Source organism: Miscanthus floridulus, chromosome 8, assembly GCF_019320115.1.
Source record: "Miscanthus floridulus cultivar M001 chromosome 8, ASM1932011v1, whole genome shotgun sequence".
Classification (NCBI taxonomy): domain Eukaryota; kingdom Viridiplantae; phylum Streptophyta; class Magnoliopsida; order Poales; family Poaceae; genus Miscanthus; species Miscanthus floridulus.
The window spans coordinates 166135654-166160573 of record NC_089587.1 but is presented as its reverse complement, the minus strand read 5'-3'; the positions used below and the strand labels follow the sequence as shown (position 1 = coordinate 166160573).

General features: G+C 44.2%; 1 protein-coding gene across 1 annotated transcript; it reads left to right on the top strand.

The window, feature by feature from the left end:
• Positions 1-6103: 6103 nt before the first annotated feature.
• On the top strand, positions 6104-6406 carry LOC136470128 (uncharacterized). Its single transcript, XM_066468080.1, has one exon. The coding sequence runs from the start codon at positions 6104-6106 to the stop codon at positions 6404-6406; it is 303 nt and encodes a 100-aa protein (XP_066324177.1).
• The last annotated feature ends 18514 nt before the right edge of the window (positions 6407-24920 follow it).

Genomic DNA, 24920 nt, shown 5'->3' with positions numbered 1-24920 from the left:
TGGGACGTAAGGGCTACGAACCACCAAGGAAGTCCTGGACATCGCCACCAGCCATGCCTCGGGCAAGGAAGCGGTCGGAGCCATCTTTGATCGCCTTGATGGCAAGGTGAGGCGAGATGAGGATGCTGGCTGTGACATAACCACCCAATTTATACAAGATCCAGTACAGCTGTCCCCGCTAACACGTTGACACGTGCATACTTTCACTTATATAAACCCGATAGTCCGTTGAGTGTCCCGAAGGATCTCGATAAATCCACATCACAACCAAGATCGCGTGATTAAGCAAACACACATCATATATGCAGAGTTGCAGCGGAAATAATATTACAACTGAGTTCACAAATAATAGTATAAGTTTGGGTTTTCAAAACCGATTAGTGAAAACACATAGCTTTTCAAATGATTACATTAATACAAGTTCCAAATATATTGCTAGCATAAGTGACATCCTCTGATAAAAGCATATAGATGAGAAATAAATATCGAGTCATCGAGCCCACCGGCGGTTAGCCACCATCTTCAGCCAGGCCGAGAACTACACCCTGCAACATGGTGGGATAAACCTTGAGTACTCGAATGTACTCAGCTAGACTTACCCGTCATAAACTAGAATAAAGCGACACCAAGGAGTATGCAAGGCTTTATAAGTGGAGGTAGATTGACAATATTTTGCATAAAAACCGATTAACTCAGTTATACAATTATAATTCTGTCATCAAGTTAATTATAACTATCCATCTCTAGATTAGCAACTATCCTGTGCCAAACAGGTGATATATCATTTTAAGAGCATTAATAGTAACCATAGCCGGTGTAGTAATTCCATGTTTATCCGAACCATCAACTTCCATAATACAATTACTACGATGTTGGTACTAGCCAAGTTTCTCACTATCCGGGAGAGAGACGGTGATTCGAATCAATTTCAACTAGCTGGGAATTACTCCTAACACAAACCCAGGCAGACCAGATCATTAGTCACCTTAGGTCACCTTTTGGTACAACTCACGTACATATTTCGCGGGTTCGTACAGCGCTGCGCAATCAGGGACTGGCGGTAGCCAGGTTGCTCAAGCCATGCCTACCCATGGTCCCCGGACTAGGTCGCTCAGGTCATGCTTGCCCACGGTCTATTGATCCGCTCCCCGCAAAGGGCACACAACAGAACAAGGCCCGGCCTGAGTTGAGCTACTCGGCTTCGTGGTCGAAACGAGTTATCTAGCCAGCTAAGTGAGAGACATGCATTCAATCTTGTCAGAAGCGCCAACAACGGTACGGTCTTTAATCGATACAAACGGGGATAGATCCACACCTAAGACCTCCATGTTCTTGTTGCTTCTCTATCGACATCCTGCCCGGTCTCCATTTACATTACCCCATGGTTCTTGTCCACGATAGCAAATATAGCCAACCATGCTTCGGTATCCACCTATATCTCGTAGGTGATAGGGAAATCACCCGACTTCTACCACTCTAAGCATGGCTAAGCATATATTCGATCCTGGACCTACACAGGGTTAAAGGTATATTTCTAGACAAGGGAAATTATATGCATCAAGTGGTTCCAATCAACTCTATAACCTAATGTAATCAATCATAAAGGACTCAAGTAATATTTTATAAAAAACTAGAAGACTTAGAATGCTCAAGGCTTTGTCTGGAATCCAACACTAGGTCAGTGTTTGTTAGATGACACTCGCTTGGTGAGTATCTCTAGTTCAGGCATGTCTCCAGGGGTCCTTCATCTTCGAGGATAGGTCCACCATACACCGTCTTTGAGTTCGTTTCCAACATCACATCCTTCACGTGGTGATCTAGCATACCTAGATGAGATGCAAGATGCAAGTGCATGATATGAGGAATGGTAATATGAGTTGTATCACATAATAGCATTCAAGGACAAACATAAGATCATGCAAGACATAGACACCTAGAGTTATTTAACTAAACATCACCAACCTATTATAAAGGGATAGCAAGCATATTAGGTATGGCACACAATTGAACTTAAGTTCAGATATTGCACACATGCATCAATCAAGAACTAACCAACATGTTTAGCCCAAACAAGAGCAAGCTAAACCAATCACTTAGCACATGTATAGAAATCTGGACAGCAGCATAGTAGTCACTTGTTTTATCCATAACTGAAGATCCAGGCATCCAAACAAAGGTGTTTCTAGACTTTATAGAAAGCTTATTAAATTATCTAAACATGTTTATTAACATCACAAGGTGATTCCTTAATTAACAAGGTCAATCAAGCATAATTGAGAACCTCTATCCACACTTGGACAGATTCTGCCATGCAACTTGACAAGCTCATAATTGGAGCTCTATAACACCAAAAGGGGTGATCTTTAACAATTTCGAAATCTCATGAAAGGCACTACACTTCTTCTATTATCTCTAAGACATGATTCAAAGCGTAGCTAAGTCCAAACAACATAATCATTCAGATCTGTATAGAGAGCATGCAAAATCTGACCATGAACTTACAAAATCTATAGCTCCTAAATTATCAGGCCTATGGCCATGAAATTTGAACACAAGCAAGATTATGAAATTATCTACAACTTTTGGTATTCATTACAACCACAGCAAACATCATTTACACCAAAAATGATTGCACAATTAGCAAACTGCACATGCCATACCAAACAGCAGTGGTACAGAAACTGATATGAACTTCAGAGAAGCATAAAACTGGAGTTCTAGACCTCCAACAAACATGAATCATAACTTTTTGAAAATATTAGGAAGTTAACTACAACTTTGTTGTTCTTCATCTTAAAGATGATTCTGCACTCTTAGCAAGGTCATTAATCCCAATAATTGCATCTCTGTCCAAAACATAGACAAAAACTCGACATACCACTTTAAACAGCTATAAACTAGAGTTCTACATGTCCAATAAATGTGGTTCTAGACTTTTTAGAATCTTAGCAAATCCTAAACAACTTGTTATAAACACCTAAAGCTAACTATACTATTAAAAAGGCCCCCACAGTACCAACAAGGCAATCCTGGTCTGGGTTATGCCGAAACAACATAGAGATTTAAGCAACTGTAACTCAAGATCCACTTAAACCAAAATCATGATATTTAGATTTTTGAAAATATTAAGAAAATTACTAACAACTCATGTTTATCATAAAGTCATGATTCATAACTGAACTAAGCCAATAATTCAAACATGGAGGACTATTCAGAATAGGAGCAAAGCAACATAGGGTATTTGTTATTTTTATAGATCTTAAACTATCAAGCATAAAATCCTGAAATTTTTATCAGACATCAATAATCACCTGTGTAACACTCCATACAAATTTCACATTTATTTGAGCACCACAACTGCAGTTATGAAAAAGACAAGACATAACCTATTATTAAGAACCTAACATGCATAATTTATTTTTACAGCAAACTATTTAAACTAAAACATGTCATATTATAGATCTACTGCATAGATAATTTTACAAGGATTCCAAAAGTCCTCATTTACTATTTACAATTTTCTACTAATTACTATGAATTTTCAAAGTTTGATCATTCAAATCTGTAAAAACCAGAGAAAAGGGGTGTAGATCTTGCATCGGGGGTCCCTGCAGGAAAACACAAAATAAACGCTAGCAAACCAGTCCTTCTTAGCACTATTCAAACGAGTCTACGGTTTTGCAGATCGACTCTCATCTTTTCTCTGAATTCAAGCATGAGGTCCCTCCCAGCGGTGCAAAACAAAGGAGGCAGCGGGGGAAACACTAGTGCCGGCCGGAGAAGGCTCTTCGGCGGCAAGGGATGGGCGGCAGAGTATTAGGGGGTCCACGCACATCCACTGAGCCACTCAGCTTGGCTGGAGATGACCCAAGGTGGCCCGGCCATGCGCGTGCATGGCGCAGCTCTGGTGGCGGCGGCACTATGGCGGCCGCGGTAGGCTGCTACAGGCGAGGAGGAGCGTCGCTCAACGGCGAAGGTGGTGGCGCATGCGGTAGGACACGAGAAGCCCGGAGGCAGTGGGGACGCGATGGCGGCAAGCTCAGCCAGCCGGCCTTGGCGGACGCGGCCGTGCGCGGCGTCACAGAGCAAGATAGCGAGAAAGGGCAAGTGAGGGAGAGCGCTGAGCGAGCGGGGATGGCGTCGGGCTTCTCCAAATATGAGAGGGAGTGGTGGGGATGCATGGCACGGAGGTGGGATGCGCGACAGCAATGGAGGGCATGCTCTGCTGCATGGTCGACGCATCGGCCTTCGGTCGAACAGGTGGCGGGCGTCGGAGTGGACATGGTGGGGAGCCAATTTGGGCCGCTTTGGGGCTGAATCATACATTGGGTCAAAAACGAAGTTTGTTCACCTCAGCCTTCTCTACATTTTCCATTAAGGCACTCAGGTCATTTGAGCAATAGATTAGTGGGTAATAAGTCTCCAAGATGATAGCGCCAACACATTGATAACGGTCACGGAAGCTCACTTTCAGAGGTCAAAACTCGGTCAAACCTAAACCAAATTTTTGTATGCTCTTCTCCAATAAATTAGCTCCAACTTCTATTTTTGGATCAAGACAAGTTGCTTAACGAAAACACAAGAACGCAACATGCCAATGCCGATGACGATAAATTCCTAACTTAGAATATTTCTAAGTCTGAAAATAGCCGCTGATTCAATTTTGGAGCCTCTGTTTGGCTTAGTTCCAAGTTGATCTGGCTCTTGGTCCAAAAACAAAGTTTGTTCTACTCCACTCAAACTTCAACTTTTATTTAAGGTGTAACCCCATGCAAGCACTATAAGTGATTGGTCAACATAGGTCAAAGTAGCATCATAGTAAAGCTAAAATCAAAGTTTTAGACCGATTGAGGCATTTTCTTGACCTCTGCTCAACATGAACCCTTCATGACTTTTGTTGTAGAGTTCAATTAGAGTTGTTTGGGCAATGAAGCAAGGTTTGGTTGATGACCTATAATTCCATTTACTTTATAAAGCAATCCAAGAAAGATTTTAACTTATCATTTCATGTGACTTCTTGATTCCAAACTCCATGAAACTTTTCTACTGGTCAAGATGGATGCATGTTGATGTAATGTACATGGAATAAACATGTTTAACATTACTCTTACATAATCTTAACAAGGGTCCACATAGAAGTAGGGTGTGTTGTCCAAATTTAAGTTGGAGCTCACTCATGTGGATTTGATCTTGACACCTTCATCACCACTTAACATGTCATGTTTGAGTTCAAACCCATTGCTTAACTGGTGACAAACACCTAGGGTGTTACATCACTATGGTCTGCGGGCTGCACAGATCAATATGGATCTCCCACCTTTAACTCATATAAGGAAAAGACAGAGGAGAGATAGGGTACAATGCAGTGATATAGTAGACCTCAAACATCCATTCAAGGCAAGTGGGCCAGTCATGATAGTTAACTATCATAGAGTTACTCTTGGATGTATCATGTATTTTTGACTCAATAAGGTTGTCACCTTTATTTCAATGATGAATGGTTCAACGACTAATATATAAAAATAGAAAAAGTCTATATAGCCAATTTTGTATCGCCGTAGTTATAAAATATCAAAATATACACATGTTTTTAGTATATACTAGCTATTATGTACATACTCATACATACAACAAAGAAGACAGACCTAGTATGCCCAAGACTAATACACAGCCTAAAACTTAACTTCTATGCGACCGAACTGGCCACACCCACCTTCCTTCGGTGGTTAGAATCTGCCATAACCTTCGACCAGACCAACCATCCAGAGAGCATCCCACGACCAGGGAGATATCCACTCATGGTTGAATTGATTGTTGGTATGAAGCACCTCACCAAGGTACTGATGGATGGGGGCAGCGGCCTTAATATCCTATACGTCGAGACGCTCGACGCCATGGCATCGACCGAGCGCACATCTAGCCGACCGGAGTGCCTTTCCACGGTGTTGTGTGTGGAAAGCAGGCTTTGCCACTTGGGCAGCTCGATCTACCCATCATTTTTGGGGGTTCATCCAGCTATAGGACGGAGACCCTCAACTTTGAAGTGGTTGGGTTCCATGAAACCTACCACGCCATCCTGGGGCAACCATGCTATGCGAAGTTCATGGCCATTCCCAACTACACCTACCTCAAACTAAAGATGCTAGGTCGAGGCGGGATCAACACCGTCAGCACCTCCTTTCAGTGCGCCTATGAGTGCGAGGTTGAGTGCTGTGATCATGCTGCAGCAATCATCGCCTCCATAGAGCTTGTGACCCTTAGGAAGGAGGTCACCGAAGAAGCACCCAACCCCAAGCGGTCGACCGGGTCCTTCAAACCAGTGGAGGGCTCCAAGGAGGTCCTCGTGGACCCTGGGAGCACCGAGGGCAAAACGGTGCGCATTGGTACCATGCTTTCCTCTAAATAGGAAAGCATGCTCGTCAGCTTTCTCCGCGCCAACAAAGACATCTTCGCGTGGAAACCCTCAGACATGCCAGGCATTCCAAGGGAAGTTGCCGAGCACACCTTGAAGATCCACCTAGGCTCCAAGCCAATGAAACAACACCTGTGTCGCTTCGACAAGGGGAAACATAGGACCATCGGTAAGGAGATCACAAAGCTTTTGGCAGTCGGATTCATCAAGGAAGTGTATCACCCAAAGTGGTTAGCCAATCTTGTTCTTGTATGAAAGAAGAGTGGGAAATGGAGGATGTGTGTTGACTATATGGGTCTCAACAAAGCGTGCCCAAAGCATCCATTTCCTTTGCCGCGTATAGACCAGATAGTTGACTCTACCTCAGGGTGCGAAACCCTCTACTTCCTTGATGCAGACTCCGGGTACCATCAAATTGTGATGAAAGAATTTGACCAGCTCACGACATCTTTCATCACCCCCTTCGGATCATTTTGCTATGTCATAATTCCATTTGGTCTGAAGAACGTCGGGCTACATACCAGCGCTATATGCTCAAGTACTTTGGGGACCTCATTGGGTAGACCATTAAGGCCTACGTTGATGACATCATGGTCAAATCCAAATGGGCTGACCACCTCGTAGCTAATCTTGAGCAGACCTTTACAAAACTCCGAGCAAATGGCATCAAACTCAATCTCGATAAGTGTGTTTTCAGGGTCCCAAGGGGCATGCTGCTTGGTTTCATTGTCTTCGAGTGTGGCATCAAAGCCAACCTAGAGAAGATCTCAGCTATCACAAGGATAGGTCTGATTCAGAATATAAAGGGGGTGCAACGAGTTACAGGGTGCCTCACTGCACTCAGCTACTTCATCTCGCACCTCAGCGAATGAGGTCTCCCCCTTTATCGACTTCTAAAGATGGCCGATCACTTCGAATGGACATCCGAGGCCCAGGAAGCACTTGACATGGTTAAGCAGCTCCTAATGAAGGCCCCGATCCTAGTTCCTCCTACTGAGGGAGAGCCCCTTCTTCTCTACATCATGGCCACCACACAAGTGGTCAACGCCGCCCTAGTAGTGGAGCAGGAAGAAGAGGGGCACACCCTCATAATACAGTGCCCTGTGTACTTCATCAGCGAGGTCCTATCCAACTCAAAGACCTGTTACCCCCAAATCCAAAAGCTTCTATACAGTGTCCTCATCACCAGGAGGAAGCTACGTCACTACTTTGAGTCACATCTAGTGACAGTCGTGATGTCCTTCCCCCTCTGCAAGGTCGTCCAAAACTAGGATGCCACGGGAAGAACCATGAAATGGGCACTTGAGTTGATGGGTTAGGGCATTGCATATGCCTCCCAGACGACCATCAAGTCCTAGGTGTTGGCTGATTTCATCGTGGAATGGACCGAGGTCCAAATGCCACCGGCGGTCGTCGATCAAGAGTTCTGGACAATATACTTCGATAGATCACTAACGAAGATGGGCGCCAGCATAGGGCTTGTCTTTGTATCTGTCGCAAAACCGACCAATTTATAAGAATACAAGTACAATGGCAATCCGCAAGCGGTTGCACTGTTATACTTGAACCCATATAAACCCGGTAGTCCGTCGAGTACCACGACGGGTCTCGATAAACAATTTACAACAACCAAGATCGTACAGGATTCAACATACATGCCACACATTACATAAAGTTCACAGATACTTTTCATCATCAGAGTACGAATAGAAAGTTATTACAAACCGAGTTTGATAATTAAAGCGGAAGCAAATAAGTTCGAAGATAAAGTTTCCAACATAGTTTGATACAGTGCCATGCCAGATCACGGTCCACAAAAGCAAGGATAGGAATTACTAAGGAAGCCTGCCCAAGGCTTACTCCTCATCCACAGCGGGATAGAAGCAACTCTTGCAATAACCATGATACACAGTGCCACCTGCAACAATGGGAAAATAAACCCTGAGTACGAGAAGGTACTCAGCTAGACTTACCCGTCATGAACCAGAAATAAAATGACTCCAAGGATCATGCAAGGCTGTATGAGTGGACGTAACTTGACAACATTTTGCGAAAAAGGCAATTACCCGTTGTACAATTATGATCCCTTTATCAAGATAATTATAGCTATCCATTTCTAGATTAGCAACTATCCTGTGCCAAACATGTGGTATATCATTTAGAAGCATACAATAGTAACCATAGCAGGTATTGTAATTCCATATTCATCTGAACCACCATGTTTCATAATATAGCTGCTACGATGTTGGGACTAGCCAAGTTTCTCACTATCCGGGAGAGACGGCGATTCGAATCGATTTCAACCAGCTGGGAATTTCTTTCTAACACAAACCCAGATCTACCAGCCACGATAGTCTTAGGTCACCTTTGGTACAACTCAGGTACACATTTCGCGGGTTCGTACCGTGCCGCACAATCTGGAACACCAGATGCCAGGATGCTCAGGCCAAACCTGCCCTTGGGCTCAGTCTGACCGTTCCTCGGAAGGAGCGCACAACAGAACGGTTCCCGGCCTGAGTTGAATTACTCGGCTTCGCGGTCGGAACGAGTTATCCGGCCAGCTAAGTGAGAGGCATGCGTTCAATCTTGTCAGAAGTGCCAACAACGGTACGGTCCTTAATCGACACAGACGGGGATAAGTCCACACCCAAGACCTCCATGCCTTGTTGCTTCCCTATCGACTTCCCGTCCGGTCTCAATTTACTTTTACCTCATGGTTCTGTTCCACGATAGCAGATATAGCCAACCGTGCTTCGGTATCCACCTATATCTCGCAGGTGACAGGAAATCACCCGACTTCTACCGGTCTAAGCATGGCTAAGCATATATTCGATCCTGGACCTATACCGGTTAACGGGATAATATCTGGACAAGGAATGTACATGCATCAAGTGGTTTCATTCAACTCTTATAACCTAATGCATCAATCATAAATACGTAAGTAAACATTTGTAAATTATTGGGAGACTTATAATGCTCCGGGGCTTGCCTCGCAGAAAGGAAGTAGGACGATGGTCAGGGCACTCCGGAAGCTCTTCAGGGTTCTGCTCCACGCCTTCGGGAGCTGCGGCTTGCGGATCCTCCTGCGGGTTCCCTTCCTCTGCTTCTTCGAATTCCAGCAACGTGATCTCTTCCTCCGATCCTAGATGCATGAGTATGGTATGAGTATTACGAATGCATAATGTTAACAAGTGCATCGCGTTGTTGAGTAGGTGCATATCTCTTCTCGATTACTACTTAACTATTTCTACAACGCATCGACTAGGCCATAATTAGTAGCTACTTGTTTTACTCATAACTGGAGTTCTACAAATCCAAAAGCAGTGATCCTAGACTTTCTGGAAAGCTTATCAAATTCTCTACAACTTTGTTATTAACCATTTTTACAGTCTACATCAGTTTCAACATGTAACTCCTCACACTCTAGAATTAGTCCGGAAATGATTTAACATGCAATATAAAGTAAGAATACTTCTACTTTATGTAATCATTCAAAATTTGACAAACTAGAACCTACCAACAGTTTAAGCATACCAAATATAGTTAAGATAATATGATGGCAAAGTCTAAACTATTTATTAAATTGCCTTTATTATTTTATTTAGATATCTAGGTTAAATAATAAATATATATCAGATGTGCTTAATAAATTCTCAAAAATTTACAGAGCCTTACTAATGCTATCAAAGGACTACTATAAAATTTTCATGTCATTTTACTAAGTAGAACATCCTATACAAAAATGATAAGGAAGCAAGGCTTGAAATAGCATAAATGGAAAATCCCATTGAAAAGTGTCAAGCAACATATTTCTTATTTTTCCTAACATCCATATGGTACTAGTATCACCTCCAACAAATTTCATGAATTTTGGACTCATAATTAATTTATAAAAATTCATGCAAGGATTAACTATTTATAAAAGAAAAATCTATAACTATAGATCTACACATGCACTGGTCTTCAAATTTTTATCCAAGCTCATATATAACAAGAATAGCCTACCACAAAAATTTCATAATTTTTGGAGCACAGGAACTCTAGATATAAAATAAACAAATTTAAATACATTCAAAAGCACATTTCAAATCCTGATTTAAATCTCCATAAATTTCTACTGTTGAAGCTAAGAACATATTTTTCCTAAATACTACATTTCCTAAGGAACACTTACAAATTTATTTCACAATTTTAGGAGCTTTGAAACTGAAGATATGAAAATCACAAAAGAAATCAAAAACTGGATCAAATGAGCTATCCTTCACTACTGCTGTCGCTGACTGGTGGGACCCGCTGGTCAGGTGACCCCACGCATCATCGACTCGAAATAGGGTAGGCGGCGCTGCTCGGCTGACGCGGCGAGAACTCGATGGCGGTGAGTTCGCCGGCGGTGACATCATCACCATACGACCTACATGACTTAGCGCGTTGATTGGTATACTTGGCCGGCCCTATCGTCGACTCTGGAGCTGACGGCGGCGACCATGGCAGAACGGCGGAGCTGGACCACGGAAAAACGCCGGTGACGACCTCGGTGGCTCGATCTAAGGCTCGGACGAGCACCAGGGTACTACGGTGGACCTAGCGCACCAGCTATCATGCGGAAAGGTAGACTATAGCGGCATGGCCACGATGACGGACCACGGCGGCGAAGCTCCGGTGAGCCTTTGCACGGCACTGGGGCTTACCGAGCTCTATCGGCGAGCACGGGAGGGAGCAGTGGGTCGCTGGGGAGACGGGGAAACTATGGTGGTGGTGCTGGAGTGGCTAGGCGCGGGCTGCGCGCGGCTATGGCGACGGCGGAGCTGCGGGCGCTCGGCGGCTGCTGCAGCGAGGAAGAAGGGACGCCAGAAGGGAAATGGGAGCGCGGGGCGACTCGGGCGGGTGCTGGCGGTGATGAAGGCGCGCCCAGGCGTGGCGTGGCCTGCGCGGTCAGGGCGCTGGCGACGCGCGGCCACGGCGACCTCCACGCGGCGCGCGGTGTCTGAAGCCGGTCGGCCACTGAAGCCAACGCGCCGAACTTGATTCAGTTCGTCAGAACGCGATGGCCGAGCCTGACAGCGCGTTTTCAAATTGATTTACCGGCTAATCGGTGGCTCCTTCGTGCAAACCTACTGAATAGAATTTGTAGACCCATGTACCAGCTTCAAATGTTGTTCAAGGATCGCATTCTAATTCTCACCCGAACTCAAGTTATAATGCCCTGAAGGTCAGCTTGTCAGGCTGTCAGTCAATCCATCACTTAGAAAATTTGTTAAGTGTTGAAAGCTGGATTTTGCTAGTTTTTGTGGGACACATTCAAGCATGTTAGGAGCTAAATCAGTCCATGACCCAAAAATCAAAGTTGTTCCTTATGTCAAACACTACAACATTGCTTTAGTGAACTCCTCCATGCAAGGTCCCTAACACCTAGTTCAACTTTAGTCAAACATGTCACTTTGAAATCATGATACCTATTCAAACCATGGCTAAATGACCAAACTAGCCTTAGCACTAAATACCAAAGTTGTTCCTAATGATATCCTAAGCATGTTTGAGCAATTTGCAAGGTCATTTAAGCATTTCATGTAGTAGTCACTCATATAGCTATCTAGGTCAACACATGAAATATCACTTAAGTGCTAGATCAAGGAATGTGGCCTTCATGAACAAGGTTCCTTTTGTTAACCTAAGTGTAGCTAAGGTGTTATAGTGACCAACATTACACACTAGCATTTATTTGCACATGATCATATGCATATGTTACAAGAAACACGAAATAACAAGCAATGTTTCATATGTTTCGATCAGATGTTTTAATTGTAAATGATGTTTTATGAATGCTTGATGCTCATGCTCATGTTATGCAAGTCAAGTTATGCAAGGCTAACACCCGAGGTGTTACAGCCCCTCCCCCTTATAAAAATCTCGTCCCGAGATTTGCAAGACCTACCATTCTTGGAAAAAGGCGGGATAAACTTCTTGCAGATAATCTTCTCTTTCCCACGTAGCATCTTGTTCACTGTGATTGTTCCACACCACCTTATAAAACTTAATAATCTTACTCCTTGTCACTCTCTCCATTTCTTCTAATACTCGAATTGGCTTTTCTTCATAGGTCAAATCCGATTGAAGTTGCACGTTGGTGGGTGCAATAGCTTCTTCCGGTACTCGAAGACATTTCTTTAGCTGCGAAACATGGAACACATCAAAGATTGCACTCATCTCTGGTGGTAGTTGTAGCTTGTACGCAACATTTCCTTTTCGTTCCAAAATTTTGTATGGCCCTACATATCTTGGTGAAAGCTTCTTTTTCATCCCAAATCTCTTCACACCTTTCATGGGTGATACTCTCAAGTACACATAGTCACCTACTTCAAAAGTTAGTGGTCTTCTTCTTCTATCGGCATAACTCTTCTGTCTTGATTGAGCTGCCTTCATGTGTTGTTGGATGATACGTACTTGTTCTTCGGCTTCATTGACAAAATCAATACCAAAATATCTCCTTTCACCGGGCTCAATCCAATTCAATGGAGTTCTGCACTTTCTGCCATACAAGGCTTCAAATGGAGCCATTTTGATACTCGCTTGATAACTGTTGTTATAGGAGAATTCAGCTAAAGGTAACCATTTCTCCCATGAACCTTTTGAAGATATAACACAAGCCCTAAGTAAATCTTCTAGGATTTGGTTCACTCGCTCTGTCTGTCCTGAAGTTTGAGGATGATAAGCTGAACTTCTGATTAGCTTGGTTCCCAAGGCTTGGTGTAAGTGCTCCCAGAAACGAGCTATGAACTATGGTCCTCTATCTGAGATTATGGTCCTGGGTACTCCATGCAATCTCACGATCTGGGCAACATATATTTCAGCGTATTTCCCAACTATATACCGCGTGTTCACGGGTATGAAGTGTGCTGACTTGGTGAGACGATCAACAATGCCCTAGATTGAATCGTGACCTTGTGGTGTTGTTGGAAGGCCTGTAATAAAGTCCATACTGATCTCTTCCCATTTCCATCCTGGAATAGGCAGTGGCTGAAGTAATCCAGCGGTTTTCATATGGACGGCTTTCACTCTACTGCAGTTATCACACCTTGCAACATAGGCTGCGATCTCTTTCTTCATCTTAGTCCACCAAAAACGGGTTTTCAAATCTTGATACATCTTACTACTACCCGGGTGGATAGACAATTTGGAGGAGTGAGCTTCTTCTAAAATTTGATTCCTTAGCTCACGGTCTTTCGGCACCACTAGTCGGTCCTCAAACCATAATACACCTCTTTCGTCCAATCTAAAATGTTTGGTCTCTTGCTCTTGCATTTTTCTCTTGATGTGACTTATTCCTACATCAGTCTGCTGTAGCTCTATGATTCTGCCCTCAAGCGAACAACTGATTGTGATATTGTGTAGTACAGCAGGATGTAGCAAGTTGAATCCATCTTCCAATAGCGCTTCCACAGGGTTGCAATGGGACTTCTGACTAAGTGCATCGGCCACTACATTTGCTTTACCCGGATGGTAATGCACTTCCAAATTATAGTCCTTAATCAATTCTAACCATCTACGTTGTCTCATGTTCAGTTCTGGCTGGGTAAAGATATACTTGAGGCTTTTGTGGTCAGTATAGATATGACATACATTGCCCAACAAGTAATGTCTCCATATCTTCAATGCATGGACAACGGCTGCAAGTTCCAAATCATGTGTAGGGTAGTTGACTTCATGTTTTCTCAGTTGCCGAGAGGCATATGCAATTACTCTCCCTTCTTGCATAAGTACACATCCCAAACCTATTCCTGATGCATCACAAAATACATCAAAAGGCTTTTCAATGTCTAGTTGTGCTAGCACTGGCGCTGTAGTCAACAAAGTTCTGAGGGTGTGAAAAGCTGTTTCACATTCTGGTGTCCATTTGTACTTCTCATCTTTCTGAAGTAGTCGGGTCATAGGCTTAGCTATCTTTGAGAAGTCTGGAATAAACCGACGATAGTATCCTGCTAACCCTAGAAAACTCCGAACTTCATGCACCGAAGTTGGGGCTTTCCAATCCATGACCTCTTGTACTTTTGATGGGTCTACTGAGATTCCATCTCTTGATAATATGTGACCTAAGAAAGGTACTTTGCTCATCCAAAATTCACATTTGCTAAACTTGGCATATAGCTTATGCTCCCTCAGTCTGGATAGGACAATCCTCAAATGCTCTTCATGATCTGACTTAGTTTCTGAATAAATCAATATGTCATCGATAAACACGACCACGAACTTATCAAGTTCGGGCATGAATACCGAGTTCATCAGGTACATGAAATAGGCTGGAGCATTCGTTAGTCCAAAAGACATAACCAAATACTCGTATAAGCCGTACCTAGTAGAGAAAGCAGTTTTGGGTATATCCTCCAGTCTGATCTTTATCTGATGGTAACCTGATCTTAAGTCAATTTTGGAGAATACTTTTGCCTTTGCTAGCTGATCGAACAAGATATCGATGCGGGGTAACGGATATTTGTTCTTGATGGTCACAGCATTGAGTGGTCTGTAATCTACACACATCCTCAGTGACTTATCCTTCTTTTTCACAAACAGTGCTGGACATCCCCACGGAGAGGAGCTAGGTTGGATAAGACCTTTGTCCAATAGATCTTGCAATTGAACCTTAAGTTCCGCTAACTCATTGGGTGGCATTCTATATGGCCTTCTGGATATGGGTGCGGTACCTGGCACTAATTCGATCTTAAATTCCACATCCCTATCCGGTGGTAGACCTGGTAATTCCTCTGGAAATACATCCGGAAACTCACAAACCACTGGAATATCACATGTGGTGGTGGCTTGGATAGCACAGGCTAAATGTTGGGGTTCGAAATCGCGGGAGAGTGGAACTAGAAAAGCATTCCCTCCCATGGGTTCTCTCAACATGATAGTACGGGTGCTAGTGTCGATAAGAACACCATGATCATTCGTCCAATTCATGCCTAAGATTACACTTATCGACAATCCCGGCAATATTATCAAATCTGTTGTGTACTCCCTCCCTTGTATCAAAATGAGTACATTTTTTACTATCTTTTTGGTAGTAACAGTACCCCCTGCTGAACTTATGTTAAAACCCCCTTTACTTACTTCTATTATTTCTTGATCATGTCTAGATGCAAATGCTTGACTCATGAATGAATGAGAAGCTCCCGAATCAAATAAAACAACAGCGGGATGCTTGTTGACAAGAAACATACCAGCCGTGACAACTTCTCCGGCGGGCACTTCCTCCACAGCGGTATAATGCACTTGTCCCTGACGTGCCCTGGCATTCACCTGCCTCTGATTGTTCTGCATGGGGTTGCCATTCCTCTTGGGGTGGGGGCACTCCTTGGACCAATGACCCAGTTGGTTGTAGTTGAAACAGGGTTGATTACTTCTGAATCCGGCGGAACTGTCCTAATTGCCATTTCCTTTTGGTAAGGCAATAGTGAACGCCTTACGAAATGGTTTCTGTGGCCTATTATTCTGAGCTTTCGGTGGTGGAGGCCTGAACTTGGGTGCAGGTGGACGGAATTGTGGCCTAGCTGTGACAGGCGCTTTTGACTGGAAAGATCCGGATGCACCGGCCTCATATGCCCTCTTGCGACCTTTAGCAACTGCATGCATGTTGTTGTGGTTTTCTTGGGTCAAGGCATCACTAATAAACTCATTGTACGTGGCACATCGAGAATTTGCCATAGTCTTCATTAATTTGGTACCCAACCCTCGCTTGAAACTCTCAATCTTTTTCTCTTCAGTATCCATGAAACTTGGAGCATATCTTGACAAGTTGTTGAATGTGTGCATATATTCTGTGAGTGACTTTGTTCCCTGAGTGAGCCTCATAAATTCTGCTGCTTTCATGCGCATCAGGCCCGGGGGAATATGGTGTCCTCTAAAAGCCAACTTGAATTGATCCCAGGTCACTCTCGCATTAGCAGGCAGAGACGACAGAAAGTGCGTCCACCAGATTCCTGCTGGTCCTTGCAATTGATGAGAAGCATATTCTGCTTTCAGGTGCTCTGTGACCCTTAGTAGACGAAATTTCTGCTCGATGGTATTCAGCCACTCATCGGCCTACAGTGGTTCCTCAGCCACCTTGAAGATGGGCGGCTTCGTGTCCAGAAACTCCTTGAATGAACTGTGCTGATTTGGCTCGGCCCCTGGTTGCTGTGGGTGGCCACGAGCAGTGTTTTGCGCGATAAGGCGCAAAGCTTCTTCCATTGTCCTCTGGCTACCTAGGAACTAGGCAAAGAACTCCTGAGCAAACGGTGGGGGTGGGGGTGGCAAGTCATCATGGTTGCCATCCTAGCTGCTACTAGCTCCTGCACGGGTGCGCGTCATCTGCGAAGTTGCAACAATAAGTGATTATTGGTTGCTGCCAAGAGATTGCAGATGAATTAGGTACTCATGCCAAACTAAAATTACTGGAGAAAATTCTCAAAATCACAATAAAAACAGAGGCATAATAATTCTTTCTCGCAACATGACATCACCAATTTGACCACTTATCGTGCTCATAACGCATGCAATTTTAAAGCGTGATTACCGACAAAGAACTGGAATTGCATTGACGTTCGTCCACACATGCAATTAACATTACATGATAGTCTGGTTACTAATGCCAACTTCAAACTACATGTCCATTACATAAATAGAGGTGATACATTAGTCTTTCCACTAAAGGCGAAGCGATCTAATCCTCATCATGATCACTATCGAGGTCAGACGCAGAATCATTTCCTTCCTCAGGTTCGACTTCCTCTTCAGGTGCCACTTCTTCTTCTTCACCTTCCTCATATCCTTCTAGATCCATTTCTGTGGCTCCTGGTGGGACATAAGGGTGGAGCTGATTGTGCAGTAGATGAACCTCTTCATGCAGATTATCGTTGTATTCTTCAGCATTAGCCAGCTGCTATCCCAGCTCAAACTGTCGAGCCCTCAGGACATCTTCTCGGGACCAAGCTGCATTTCGCTGGTGAGTTAACCGAGTCATCTCTTCAGTGAGCCTCTCAATCTCGGCGTCGTGCTCCCTCTGAAGCTGACGTCGATCCTCACGGGCATGACCAAGTGCACCAGACACACGTCTGAGGCTACCCTCAACTCCATCTAACACTCTCATCATTGCGAACATGGCGCTCATTGCAGGGTTATCACTGTTCTACCCTTCTGCTGCACCAATCTCCAAAGATCTTCCTCTTGCCTGCTGCCATGAGTCAGTGGAGGGATTACCTCTTGGAAAGACTCCAACCAATGCGGCTGCCAGCTCTTGAGGAAAACGATCCATGATATTCCTTAAGATCCCAAAGGCTACCCTACCAGCTGCTTCTTCAGCAGTCCTGCCAGTTGACTCATAACACCAGCCTATCCACTCAGAATCGTCACCTCGGGGATGAACAACGGCCTCCACAGTAACTAAGAGACCTTCTCCCAACCGCTCATTCGCCCAGAAGTAGCGGGGTTCCATTCCATCAGGATAACCTACATAGCTGAGCACTCTCCACAAGAGTGTAGGCATCCCAAACTCTCCAAGGAACGTGTGACGTTGACGGGTACGTGGAGCAAGCTAACGGCTAGGAGCTCTGCCTCCGGTGGACTTGCGAGCAGTCTGCTTGGTGCGTGCCATCTGCACCATTAACATGTACCCTTGGTGAGACAATGCCATACTGGATAAGAGTTACATAACCGAGTAAGAATTTTATAAGGGGAGGAACAATGTAGTTATGTGAATGGTAATTTAACATGATGCATGCTCGTTCCGTACGTCCTCACAAACTTAGGAAAAATTTGCTTCTAACGGTAGACACGATGGCATACATATGTTCTCTCATAAATAGCGTAACTAGTCGAGCTACACGTTTCATTGTTAGTGTACCTGCCAGATAAAGTTCGAAGATAAAGTTTCCAACATAGTTTGATACAGTGCCATGCCAGATCACGGTCCACAAAAGCAAGGATAGGAATTACTAAGGAAGCCTGCCCAAGGCTTACTCCTCATCCACAGCGGGATAGAAGCAACTCTTGCAATAACCATGATACACAGTGCCACCTGCAACAATGGGAAAATAAACCCTGAGTACGAGAAGGTACTCAGCTAGACTTACCCGTCATGAACCAGAAATAAAATGACTCCAAGGATCATGCAAGGCTATATGAGTGGACGTAACTTGACAACATTTTGCGAAAAAGGCAATTACCCGTTGTACAATTATGATCCCTTTATCAAGATAATTATAGCTATCCATTTCTAGATTAGCAACTATCCTGTGCCAAACATGTGGTATATCATTTAGAAGCATACAATAGTAACCATAGCAGGTATTGTAATTCTATATTCATCTGAACCACCATGTTTCATAATATAGCTGCTACGATGTTGGGACTAGCCAAGTTTCTCACTATCCGGGAGAGATGGCGATTCGAATCGATTTCAACCAGCTGGGAATTTCTTCCTAACACAAACCCAGATCTACCAGCCACGATAGTCTTAGGTCACCTTTGGTACAACTCAGGTACACATTTCGCGGGTTCGTACCGCGCCGCACAATCTGGAACACCAGATGCCAGGATGCTCAGGCCAAACCTGCCCTTAGGCTCAGTCTGATCGTTCCCCGGAAGGAGCGCACAACAGAACGGTTCCCGGCCTGAGTTGAATTACTCGGCTTCGCGGTCGGAACGAGTTATCCGGCCAGCTAAGTGAGAGGCATGCGTTCAATCTTGTCAGAAGCGCCAACAACGGTACGGTCCTTAATCGACATAGACAGGGATAAGTCCACACCCAAGACCTCCATGCCTTGTTGCTTCCCTATCGACTTCCCGTCCGGTCTCAATTTACTTTTACCTCATGGTTCTGTTCCACGATAGCAGATATAGCCAACCGTGCTTCGGTATCCACCTATATCTCGTAGGTGACAGGAAATCACCCGACTTCTACCGGTCTAAGCATGGCTAAGCATATATTCGATCCTGGACCTATACCGGTTAACGGGATAATATCTGGACAAGGAATGTACATGCATCAAATGGTTTCATTCAACTCTTATAACCTAATGCATCAATCATAAATACGTAAGTAAACATTTGTAAATTATTGGGAGACTTATAATGCTCCGGGGCTTGCCTCGCAGAAAGGAAGTAGGACGGTGGTTAGGGCACTCCGGAAGCTCTTCAGGGTTCTGCTCCACGCCTTTGGGAGCTGCGGCTTGCGGATCCTCCTGCGCGTTCCCTTCCTCTGCTTCTTCGAATTCCAGCAACATGATCTCTTCCTCCGATCCTAGATGCATGAGTATGGTATGAGTATTACGAATGCATAATGTTAACAAGTGCATCGCGTTGTTGAGTAGGTGCATATCTCTTCTCGATTACTACTTAACTATTTCTACAATGCATCGACTAGGCCATAATTAGTAGCTACTTGTTTTACTCATAACTGGAGTTCTACAAATCCAAAAGCAGTGATCCTAGACTTTCTGGAAAGCTTATCAAATTCTCTACAACTTTGTTATTAACCATTTTTACAGTCTACATCAGTTTCAACATGTAACTCCTCACACTCTAGAATTAGTCCGGAAATGATTTAACATGCAATATAAAGTAAGAATACTTCTACTTTATGTAATCATTCAAAATTTGACAAACTAGAACCTACCAACAGTTTAAGCATACCAAATATAGTTAAGATAATATGATGGCAAAGTCCAAACTATTTATTAAATTGCCTTTATTATTTTATTTAGATATCTAGGTTAAATAATAAATATATATCAGATGTGCTTAATAAATTCTCAAAAATTTACAGAGCCTTACTAATGCTATCAAAGGACTACTATAAAATTTTCATGTCATTTTACTAAGTAGAACATCCTATACAAAAATGATAAGGAAGCAAGGCTTGAAATAGCATAAATGGAAAATCCCATTGAAAAGTGTCAAGCAACAGATTTCTTATTTTTCCAAACATCCATATGGTACTAGTATCACCTCCAACAAATTTCATGAATTTTGGACTCATAATTAATTTATAAAAATTCATGCAAGGATTAACTATTTATAAAAGAAAAATCTATAACTATAGATCTACACATGCACTGGTCTTCAAATTTTTATCCAAGCTCATATATAACAAGAATAGCCTACCACAAAAATTTCATAATTTTTGGAGCACAGGAACTCTAGATATAAAATAAACAAATTTAAATACATTCAAAAGCACATTTCAAATCCTGATTTAAATCTCCATAAATTTCTACTGTTGAAGCTAAGAACATATTTTTCCTAAATACTACATTTCCTAAGGAACACTTACAAATTTATTTCACAATTTTAGGAGCTTTCCAACTGAAGATATGAAAATCACAAAAGAAATCCAAAACTGGATCAAATGAGCTATCCTTCACTACTGCTGTCGCTGACTGGTGGGACCCGCTGGTCAGGTGACCCCACGCGTCATCGACTCGAAACAGGGTAGGCGGCGCTGCTCGGCTGACGCGGCGAGAACTCGATGGCGGTGAGTTCGCCGGCGGTGACATCATCACCATACGACCTACATGACTTAGCGCGTTGATTGGTATACTTGGCCGGCCCTATCGTCGACTCTGGAGCTGACGGCGGCGACCATGGCGGAACGGTGGAGCTGGACCACGGCAAAACGCCGGTGACGACCTCGGTGGCTCAATCTAAGGCTCGGACGAGCACCAGGGTACTACGGCGGACCTAGCGCACCAGCTATCATGCGGAAAGGTAGACTACAGCGGCGTGGCCACGATGACGGACCACGGCGGCGAAGCTCCGGTGAGCCTTTGCACGACACTGGGGCTTACCGAGCTCTATCGGCGAGCACGAGAGGGAGCAGTGGGTCGCTGGGGAGACGGGGAAACTATGGTGGTGGTGCTGGAGTGGCTAGGCGCGGGCTGCGCGCGGCTATGGCGACGGCGGAGCTGCGGGCGCTCGGCGGCTACTGCAGCGGGGAAGAAGGGACGCCAGAAGGGAAATGGGAGCGCGGGGCGACTCGGGCAGGTGCTGGCGGTGATGAAGGCGCGCCCAGGCGCGGCGTGGCCTGCGCGGTCAGGGCGCTGGCGACGCGTGGCCACGGCGACCTCCACGCGGCGCGCGGTGTCTGAAGCCAGTCGGCCACTGAAGCCAACGCGCCGGACTTGATTCAGTTCGTCAGAACGCGATGGCCGAGCCTGACAGCGCGTTTTCAAATTGATTTACCGGCTAATCGGTGGCTCCTTCGTGCAAACCTACTGAATAGAATTTGTAGACCCATGTACCAGCTTCAAATGTTGTTCAAGGATCGCATTCTAATTCTCACCCGAACTCAAGTTATAATGCCCTGAAGGTCAGCTTGTCAGGCTGTCAGTCAATCCATCACTTAGAAAATTTGCTAAGTGTTGAAAGCTGGATTTTGCTGGTTTTTGTGGGACACATTCAAGCATGTTAGGAGCTAAATCAGTCCATGACCCAAAAATCAAAGTTGTTCCTTATGTCAAACACTACAACATTGCTTTAGTGAACTCCTCCATGCAAGGTCCCTAACACCTAGTTCAACTTTAGTCAAACATGTCACTTTGAAATCATGATACCTATTCAAACCATGGCTAAATGACCAAACTAGCCTTAGCACTAAATACCAAAGTTGTTCCTAATGATATCCTAAGCATGTTTGAGCAATTTGCAAGGTCATTTAAGCATTTCATGTAGTAGTCACTCATATAGCTATCTAGGTCAACACATGAAATATCACTTAAGTGCTAGATCAAGGAATGTGGCCTTCATGAACAAGGTTCCTTTTGTTAACCTAAGTGTAGCTAAGGTGTTATAGTGACCAACATTACACACTAGCATTTATTTGCACATGATCATATGCATATGTTACAAGAAACACGAAATAACAAGCAATGTTTCATATGTTTCGATCAGATGTTTCAATTGTAAATGATGTTTTATGAATGCTTGATGCTCATGCTCATGTTGTGCAAGTCAAGTTATGCAAGGCTAACACCCGAGGTGTTACAGTATCGCCCCTCAGGGTATGCATGAGGTACATGATCCATCTTTGTCAATAGAATATCGTCGGTAGTCCTCCGAGGGGTATCCCACGAAGGTAGATTAATCGGTAGAGGAGCATGAGATCAAGAACAAGAAGGCAACAGAGACACATGAGTTAGACAGGTTCAGGCTGTTAGTATGATGTAATACCCTACTCCTATGGTCTGTTGGTTTGTATTAGCTATCATCTAATATTGCGTGTGTTTGGAGGGGGTCCCTGCCCGCCTTATGTAGTCCGGGAAGTAGGGTTACAAGTCGGTTAGATCTGTAAGATAACCGGAAAGTAATAACTGATTACAGGAATCTTGGGATCATACATATCCTAATAGATCTCGTAGTATCTTTGGGATATCTTTCAGATATCTTGCGGAAGGCGCTGACCAGAGTCGTGCCCCACAAGGCTTCATCTTGTGGGCTGGGCCGCCCTTGAGGGCGCAGCCCATGTGGTCTATCATGGGTATCCGGGGTCATACCCCCCATAGCTAGTCCTTGAGCACCTTGTACCCATTGTGCAATGCCGTCTTGAGCTTGTCCGAGCAGGTGCGAACAAAGCCGAGCAGTTGAACTCTTGGTCCGAGCACCATGATGAGTTATTGAGCAGTTGTGAGCAGTTGCCAAGCAGCGTGTATTGTTTTCGAGCAGCACGAACCGTAGCTGAGTAGCATAACCCAGCCATAAGGGTCTAAGGAGCTCAAGTTCAGAATCAAAAATTTCTTCGTAGTGGATGAAGTGTGCCCATGTAGAGTCTGTCCACAAGAAAAGGAGATAATCTTCCTCATCTTCAAGAGGCACGGAGTCTTCCAGAATAAAGCAAGCACATTCACCACGAGGTGAAGTGTGTCCACTTAGTCCCCAAGCGTGAGAGTAGGTGACGCAGTCACATGGTGGCAGGGTCAAAAATAGAAAAATATTAAAAAGACCGACCAAGCAGGCGGCTAGTCCCCAAGGCGTGTACAGAGATATCTGAAAAACTCCATGGAGAAAATCTAGAGTAATGGCTGTACAGTAACCGTTACTGAGCCTCAATAAATGGTGGAGAAGGAGATGATTATTTGGCGAGCAATAACCAACAACGGTGATAAATGAGCTACATGGGCTGCAGTTACGCGAAAGCCTAGGCTACGACCCATTAATCTGTGTTGAAGTAATCGGAGGGGCCCAAATTGTGGGCACGGTTTCCCAAAAACCATCGAATGCGAGAGGGTAGGGAAAATGCTTTATAACTGTGCTGCCGCATCCCGCGTTCATACCTTTGCCACTCTGCCATTCTATCTTCATCCTCAATCCTCATGTTTCTAGATTCGCTTCCACATTTGCTTCCGCCGTCTAACGCCAATCACATCATAGAGATGGCACCAAAGAAAGGAGCTGCCAAATCGAAGAAAACAAGCCCCAAGAAGGCGAGCGCCGGCGCCCGGCGGGATGAAGAGTGGGTGCCGTCGCGAATGGGAGAGGTGGAGCTTAACAGATTGGTGGAGGCTGGCGTTCTTCCTGACCGTGCTACCACCGGATGGTGGCCAGCCCTTAGTGAGTCCTTCCCAATACCTCATACCAATGAAGTGGTGGTATTTGAGGATTATTTCTAGCGTGGGTTGGGATTTCCTGTTCATCCGTTCCTAAGGGATCTATTAGAGCTTTAGGTAGTTAGTCTATGAAACCTCCATCCCAATACCATTCTGCACATCTCAATCTTCATCTATTTCTATGAGGCATATCTCAGAATCCTCCCCCATTTCAACCTCTTCCGCTACCGGTTCTGGCTGAAAAAGAGAGGCAGCAGTGGTTCCAAAGTGGTCGGCGGGGTGTCCTTCAGCTACGTGATGGGATGGCGGGCGAGTACTATAACACCCCAGGTGTTTGGCTTCCACATTTGCACTGGCATTTCATAAACATGAGCATCATTCATCCATTCATGAGCTTGGATTGTTGAAACATGCTTTTGAAATATTGCAACATATTGTTCTATTCCATGGGTGTTTGTTTTATGAAATGAATAGGGTGCAACACTCAAGTGCAACATGTGCCACTAACTCTTGAAACATGTCACATACTTTAGTAACATGGTTAGTTAGTACTATGCAACAAACTCATGAAACATATGAAACATGGCTTTGAAACAAAAGTAACATTTCACTTGTTCTTTCTTGTTTCAATACATGTGGTGCTTGATTTTTGTGTGATCAATGTGTGGTGTGGCTAATTATCCTCTTAAACAACTTAGCTATACTTAGAATGTCATTAGGAATAATGTTCATGTTGACCATATTGCCTAATTATGCTTTCAAGTAATGGTTTGACTAGTGTTGACCCCTAGAGCTCTTTTGTTTGACTATTTAAAAAGTACAGCTTAGATTGTTTGCATGTCTGAGTAACCTAAAGCAAAGTTGTAGCAAATTATATAAAGAACAAACTTTTTTGGGGGGTCAAGTCATGAAAATGTGCAGAACATGCTAAAAAAGGG

Excerpts from the sequence above, each read along its gene's own strand:
- LOC136470128 (XM_066468080.1), top strand. The coding sequence starts at position 6,104 with ATGGCCATTCCCAACTACACCTACCTCAAACTAAAGATGCTAGGTCGA.